Below are 8169 nucleotides of genomic sequence, written 5' to 3' on the forward strand. Positions count from 1 at the left end.
TGATCTCTGGATAAATTGCAAGCAAAGTACACCTCTGGAACTTGTGAAGTAATTCCATGCGTGAGGTCTGTGTTGGAGAGCTTTGGTTGTGTATGTTATGAATGTATGTGTTGTGTGTTGTGCACGTGGTCAAAACTTGCGAAGATATGTAAAATGTCTTTTTTTATAAGAACTCAACCCAAAAAGCAGTCAAATAAACGAAACAAAGTTAACGGTGAATACAGTGACAAAAAACGGCCTCGCAAAAAGGAAACTGAAGAAATAGACAGTGATGAAGTAAGTGAGAGTAGTAAAAGCGATGTTGAAAGTGACATTGGAGAGACAGCTCAAGAGAAGAAGATACGCCTTGCTAAAATTTACCTTGAAGAAATCGAAAAGAGGGAACGCGAACGTGCAGAAGAAAATGACGTAAATAAGGATGTGATAACAAGTCGTCTTCAGGAAGAGATTAGAGAGAAATCGGATAAATACAGGAGAAATGTTGCTAGTAAATACAAAGGATATTTAAAGGACGATGTGAAGGTGCTCAAATGTAAAGAACATAGTTTATCCCTTACTTGTGTTGTCGTCTGTCAAGACGGAAAAGCTATGTTCACGGCTTCTAAAGACGGTGGTATAGTAAAATGGTCACTTCCGGAAGGAAATAAACTGAAATCACTTAAAGGCGGCAAAGATGCGCCTCATGGAAGTCGAAAGCCAACAATTCTGTGCCTTGCTCTCTCGTCGGATGAGAAATTCTTAGTGTCCGGCGGCGTAAACAAAGTTATCAATGTGTGGAGCCCGGATACACTTCAGTTACTTCATTCGTTTTCAAAGCATAGTGGTGCAGTTACTGGACTAGCATTTAGGAAAGGTACGCACCAACTCTTTAGTGCTTCTGACGATAAAACAGTAAAAATATGGAATTTAGATGAAATGTCGTATATTGAAACACTTTTTGGTCATCAAACCGGCATTACCAGTATAGATGCGTTGTCTGCTGACAGAGCTGTGACATCTGGTGGCGGAGACAACAGTATCAGGATATGGAAAGTTGTTGAAGAATCTCAGCTCATATTTAATGGACATAGGGGATCTATAGAATGTGTGAAACTGATTACTGAAGATCACTTTCTGTCGTGTGGAACTGATGGTGATCTTTGTTTGTGGGGAAGTATGAAGAAGAAACCCTTGTGTTCTATTTCTGTAGCACATGGTGTTAGTGATAATTCTGAACCAAACTGGATATCTAGCACAGCTGCCTATGTAAATAGTGATCTTGTTGCATCAGGCTCATGTAATGGTTCAGTGAAATTGTGGAGATGTGGTGATTCCTATAGATCACTTGAACATTTGTTTGACATTTTAGTGGTTGGTTTTGTTAACTGTCTGGCCTTCACACCTGATGGTAGTTATCTTATTGCCGGAGTTGGTCAAGAGCACAGACTGGGGCGATGGTGGAGAAACAAAGATGCAAAAAATAGTATTCTTATAATACCACTGTTAATTAGTACAGAATAATTTATGTACAATAAATATTTTCTAACTTACTGACATTGTTTTCTTCTCCAAAAGCAGTGTGACCAAATACATGTGTTTATTTCTGTGTAGATAAAATTTGATGTTGTAGTTAACAGTGCATGTAGAATAGATTTATTAAGAATGTACTTTCTCAGTGGTCGGTTCATAAATATCTAACACACATTACACTGCAATCAACTTCCTTCTGCCTTGAAGATAATGAAGCGTCATCATTTTAGTTTTCTAACTATGTTATTAGCTGCATAGGGTGAAGTGGGGTAAGTGTAACCACGTTTTGGCATAGTTCAAATTTGACACTAAATTTCCAACTTGTTATTGTAGATATGATTTTGAAATTCCTCATACTTAAAGTTTGACTAATTGACTTTTACACAATATACATTTTGTTTATGAAAGAAAAAATTATATGGTCAAATAATTGTTTTCAAAATTTTGTGTTGTGAGGTTACACTTGCCTCATGGTTAGGGACAAGTGTAACCCTGTATTGTTGTACCCATACAGAGCATTGTAAAAGAAACTTGGGGAAGTGACCTGATTACCCAATTTTTACTGAATTTGAGGATTTTTAAATTATTAAAATATCTTAAATTTTACTCAAGATATGAACTTTTTTGCACACGCCTCTTTGTATATTATGAAATACACCGAAAATGTTAGCTGAACTAAAGGATAAGTACTAGCCTAAACCATAAAACACTGAAACAGAACGCATCATAGATGATTTTTGTTTTATGCCAGTAAACAAAAGTAATATTCTACAAAAGTTATATTTTATTCTTTAGTGGGCAATTTAACAAACATAATAAAATATCACATTTATTGATAACCTGCAGACTGATTAGTGAATAGTAAATAAATAATGAAATTTGTTTATAGTTTGTTATAGTAAAATGTCGCGAAAAAACATTTCTCGATGAACTTGATAAACTGCTTTAAGTTGTGGGATTCACAGTAAGGAGAACTTAGTGTAAATGCAGAGAAATATTTAATGTTCAATATGTTCTAAAAACTGTCACTGGGTAATGATGGAAAAGATACAGAGCATCCCTTTTCTAAAAGTAAAGAAACATCCTGTGATAGTTAAGTTTTTCCTTTGTTGTAGGTATCTTTGGTATTAGGAACTTTTTAATATATTTTCATGGGGTCAAGCCTGTTTTTTGTATCTTCCTCATCTCTCCCATCTTCACAACTTGCATTGCATCGTTTCCTGTCTGATGAAAATACTTAACATATTTGTGTGTGTGTGATATCCTTGTTTGATATTTGTCAAATGATTTTATTATTCCCATATTTTGCCTGCTACTTTCCCTGTTTGTGTTCAAATCTCAAGCAAAGAGAGCTTGACATTTCCTTTCATAGTTGTGTTGAGAAAAAATATCTTGTCAGTTGACTTCATTAGTTCCACATGGACCTTAGCCTCATGTCTCGTGTTTTAATTCCTTTCTTATTATGTGCAAACTTAATAAATGTGCGAACTTGTTCAACAGCTTATCCCTTGGTCAGCATGTAACTACATGCAATAGTATTACAACTAACAGATAAGATCATAGAATATTTGGTTTTAGCATCAAATACTAACCACTTGTGTAACTGCTTGGAGCCCTCTCCATCTTTTTGGATAGTCAAGTAGGCTGTTTTCATGTGCAATGTTTATTATTATTATTATTATTATTATTATTAATTATCCGGTTTCGCAATGCAACATTTTACATTATCTAGCACCCAATGATTACACACCAAATTTAAGTTTCATCCTCCTTTTTTATCTATCTGTCCATAAATTTTCCTCAATATTTCTTCCTCTGGTCGCGGTCTGAATTCCTTGAATCCATGTGGTTTTTATCTCCACCTGGTGGCTTCCATTCCATGATTTTCTGTGGTAATCTCTCCTTTGACATCCTTTCTGTGCGTCCATACTATAACGGTTGGTTTTCTTCTATAAAATCTGCAGTTTAATTTGTAACATTCATTTTCTTCCCGATGACTGCATTTCTGATTCTTTCTCACCTAGATATCCCTGCAGACTGCCTCCAAAAGTCCATCTCCATTGCCATCAACCTTTTCACTTTTTATGATTTAACTGTTCATAATTCTGATCCATATGTCATAATACTTCTGATAATTGTGTTGAAGATTTTTCTTTTTGTTTCCATTCTGATCTGTTGGTCCCATAAAATACCATTTACTGTTCCGATTGTAAACTCCCCAGCATTTATTCTTGAATTAATTTCCTTTTCTTGTTTTCCATCTTGTGTGATAATGACTCCTAGATATTTGTACTCTTCAGTGTGTTTGATAGTTCCCATCCCTTCTTCCAGTGTCAAATCCTGTAAAGTGTTGGTGACAGTGCATCCTTGTTGTAAAACTTCTGTAACTTTAAATCCAGGTGAGAGATAATTTTGTAGCCTACTTTTATTCTTGCTACAGAGTTTTTGTAAAGGTTCTGAATTCCTTTAATTATGGTGGAACTAAATTAAATGCTTTCCACAAGTTACATACGGCTATACCATCATACACTTTTTCTGTGTCTACAGATACTAACAGAAGGGGTTGATTTCTAACTTTTTTCTATTCAGTTATCTGTTGCAAGCAAAATATATTATCTACAGGTGATCTCCCTGCTCTGAAGCCTGCCTGTTCCTCTGCCTCCATTTCCTTAAATTCTGTTTCCAAAAAATATTTAATAATCCTTCCATTAAGTCTGCTAAATACATTAGCTACAGTTATTCCTCTGTAGTTCTTGCTCTCATCTTTTCATCATTTCTTGTGGATTGTTGATAAAAATCCTACTTTCCAGTTTTCTGGTATGGTCTCGCCATTCAAGCATTTTTCAAAAAGGCTTCTCAAAAGTTCTTGTAATTGATCTTTATCATATTTCACTGGTTCGGTTGGTACACCTCCAATTCCAGTAGCATTCCATTCTTTTAAAGTTTTAATTGATTTTTTTCCTACTTCTATGTCCAGTGAATGCTGCCTCTCTTTTTTTTTTTTTTTTTTTTTTTTTTTTTTTTTTTTTTATATTCTTATTAATTATAACCAAAAATTCTCTTCTGTTTTCAGTCAGTAATTCATTGAAGTATTTTTCCCAAGTCTCTATAGTAATGCAGCTCACTTATTGAGTTTCTTTAGAGTTTTTTCTCAGTTTTTTCAATACCCTCCATGCCTCTGAACTTCTTTACCTCGCATTAGTTTATCCACTTTATTATGGGTATTTTCCTAATTCTTATTTATTGCTTGTTGTGCTCTTAATTCTACCTTGTCCTGGATACTCTGTATATATGTTTTCCTTTCTTTATTTGGATCTCTTTCTCTATTTCTGTATAAAAATAGTATAAAGATTTTTTTCTCATACTTAATTTCTTTATCCAGCACTTCTTTTGGCTGCCTCATGTAGAGCATTAATAATATAATTGTATTGTGTATCTGTATTGTCTAATTACTTTCATTTTCTAGGTTATCTAGTTTGGCTAGATATCAGTTTCTCCTCATTAACAACTTCGTTGTTACATTTTATATCTGCATATGGAAACGCAATTTTACAGTTAACCAGATGATGGCCACTCTGGGTTACTCCTCAGCATGCTCTGACATCTTGTGTTTTAAAACTGCTTTTTGCCAAATTATTATGTAATCAATTATTGTTTTTAATTGGTGTGTTTTCTGATATATTTATAAATTTCTTTATGTGGATAGAAACCATTCAAATTTGTAATGAATTTTCTTCACATATATTAATTAATCTTAGCCCCTTACCATTTACTATATTCTCTCTGTGTGGTCCTTTTATTTTATTTCCTGCTTGTCATCCTGCTCTACTATTGAAATATCCAGCAGATATTATTTCTCTTGTATTTCCTATCCCTTATCTTTAGTCATTTAATTTATTGAAGAATGTTTCTTTGTGGTCATTCCACATTAAAGGGACCGATATTAAAAAGTGTCCCAACATCTCCAAATCTAATGAAATTTAGTGTGAAGGTTCTACTTGGTCTTTGATGTTTATACACCAAATTTCAGTTCAGTATCTTGAATGGTTGAATTCGTAAGGGAGTTTAAAGAGAGGCTACTCACCTCTGCATCATGTACGATGACGCAAATGTGCCAAGTTTGCTAAGCCTTTTTAAAAGTTCTAGCAAACATTTGGTCATTTGCTGTAATATACATAGACAACTTTTTATGCTGAATCACACCATGGCAAAAATTATGGATGTAGCCATACCTAAATATAGATACACGCCACCAAAGTGGCTAAAAAAAATTTGTCATGCTATTCTGAGAGCTATGGTTTGACTGACCATTGCTACTTTCTGTATGAGCCACTCACACCCAAACTTCAGACGACTATTCTTACCTATTACGTCTATATATCAATCACATTTAATTAGCACTGGATCCCCAGGTGAAAACATATGCATCTGCAAAGTTTGCCAAAATTTTTTACTTGCAATTTTTTTTTGTGTGTGGGGGGGGGGGGGGGGGGGACCTCAACTGTGTCTTCTTCAATACTTTTTTCCTTGCCACAGCTGGATAGAGCATCCTTTGAGCTTTCAAAGCTATATTGTTTTATTTCTGGATCTTGCGTATTGATGAGTAAAAATACCTATCAAAAGTAGGGAAAAAGGATTACTGATGAGTACAAAAATAAATGCAATTTGAAGTTGTAATTCAAAAACTGTGTAATTGTAGTGTCTTTTAATACTATAAGATTTTCCTGTGGTTTAGGGAAAGTAACTATGCTGATAAGTGTTTTTACATTATTTTACTGTGTAGAATATAAATATAATAAAACCTCAGAAAGTGCCCTGACGATTATAAAATGTAGATCATAACAATGGAATGCTATGTTGCTTTAGAAGGTTTTAACCCGACAATTTATTGTCACTCAGTTTCCATTGATATTTTAAAGCTGCAATAGTTTTTTAAGGCTATATACTCGTAGCAGTATTATACATTGCTGAATCATCACTTTCAATTGTTGCTTTCATTATTGACAATTTTCTCAGTGTCAGTCTTTATGTGGTGTAATCTTTGATGATGACACTGTACAATCTTAGTGTTGAGTACTGAGTGTTTGAATACTCAGTAATTATTGTTATAGGTGAAGGTAAGTACTAAAACAATATGTTTTGATAGTCTAATTTGAATACTTTATGTAAAAACAACACTGAATATTGTCTGAATTCATCACCATTCTATCATGGCAAACAAAAAGGAAATGTCACCAGTTGACAAGGAGCTTCTTCAGTGTAGGTCTGGGCTTGGTTTTACTGGAGATTCCTAAATTTGTTCATACCAGAATGCCTTGATGACGACAAAATTTTGTTTCCTGCATAATTTTTGCAGCTCATTTGGTAAAGAAAAACATATAACCAAGAAAGCTTGACACCAGTAAACACTGCATTGACTGATAGGTTGAAGTTACTGACCAATGAAGTTTTTAAACATACTCAGAAAATTTGTACCAAATGTAGACATGAAATGCCCAAAAAGAATCATCCCACCAGAATTAGCAAGAATGACCATCCACTGAAGCCATGGGTGGTGTTGATGTGTTTGCTTTACTTCCATAAAGTGCAAAGGCCTGAAAGCCTACGGCCGCCGGTGTATGCCAAGCAGTTATTGCTTAGATACAAATGAAAGAGTGTCATAAATGTAAAGGTATGGACTTCTTAATTGAACAACTTAAGTTTAAACTTCAGATTTCAAGCAACAGCTGTAAAGTCCAAATTTTGACCCTGGTCCCAAATAGCTGCATTACTGAAAAAATGGCCAAAGAATTTGCTGTTTCGACTAAGATGGTGAAGAAGGCTAGGAAACTAAAGATGAAATTTTGGCAACATTTGCAAACCAAAAAGGGGAAAGTTCATTGGTGGAATAAAACAAAATGTCCTCACTTTCTTTGAAGGTGGTGAGTTTTCTTATTTATACGCAAGCAAAAAGGATTGTGTTGCAGTAAGAATAAATGGGTAAGGTTCACAAGGAGAAACACCTACTGCTTTGTAACCTCAAAGAAATATTCTTTGCTTATTGTAAGCAATATGGAAATGAACTAAGCTTTTCAAATTTTACGAACTGAGGGCAAAATGGTGCAGTACAGCTGGTGCTACTGGATCACATTCAGTATGTGTGTGTGCAATTCATCAAAATGTGAAATTAGTGTTGGCTTCAGCAACAGCCATTCAAGATGACTGCAAGGAATTGATGGAAAAAAATAAACTATGCAGTTTGATATCAGAAAATTGTATGCTCCGACATTGTGAGGAATGTCCAGGAAAAATGTGACCAGAGGCTTTTCTGAAAGACTTTTTTAGAGGCTATGACCCTGCAGAAACAATGGAATACAAGCAATGGTTCCATGCTGCCTTAGACACATTGGAGACTTGTCAGAGACTGTTGAAGATTTCATGGCGGCATTGATTTTGGAAATTACTGGTTTAAGAAGCCGTCACTTCGTGTCAGAACACCAAAGTTTATATATTAAGCAGCTAAAAAGAAATCTTGCAGAAAATGAATTAATTATGTTGATAGATTTTGCTGAGAATTATTCATTTGTTGTTCAGGATACTGTGGAAGAATTGCATTGGGAGAGTAATGAGTCCACATTTTATCCATCTGATGTCTATTTGGATCGCAAAGAATGTCAGAGT

General features: G+C 34.6%; 1 protein-coding gene across 1 annotated transcript; it reads left to right on the top strand.

Moving 5' to 3' along the window:
- Positions 1–56: 56 nt before the first annotated feature.
- Positions 57–1529, top strand: LOC126277497 (U3 small nucleolar RNA-interacting protein 2-like). Its single transcript, XM_049977364.1, has one exon. It carries the CDS (start codon positions 106–108, stop codon positions 1498–1500), a length of 1395 nt encoding a protein of 464 aa, XP_049833321.1. The 5' UTR covers positions 57–105; the 3' UTR covers positions 1501–1529.
- The last annotated feature ends 6640 nt before the right edge of the window (positions 1530–8169 follow it).

The sequence above is a fragment of the Schistocerca gregaria genome, chromosome 1 (genome assembly GCF_023897955.1).
Source record: "Schistocerca gregaria isolate iqSchGreg1 chromosome 1, iqSchGreg1.2, whole genome shotgun sequence".
Lineage (NCBI taxonomy): Eukaryota > Metazoa > Arthropoda > Insecta > Orthoptera > Acrididae > Schistocerca > Schistocerca gregaria.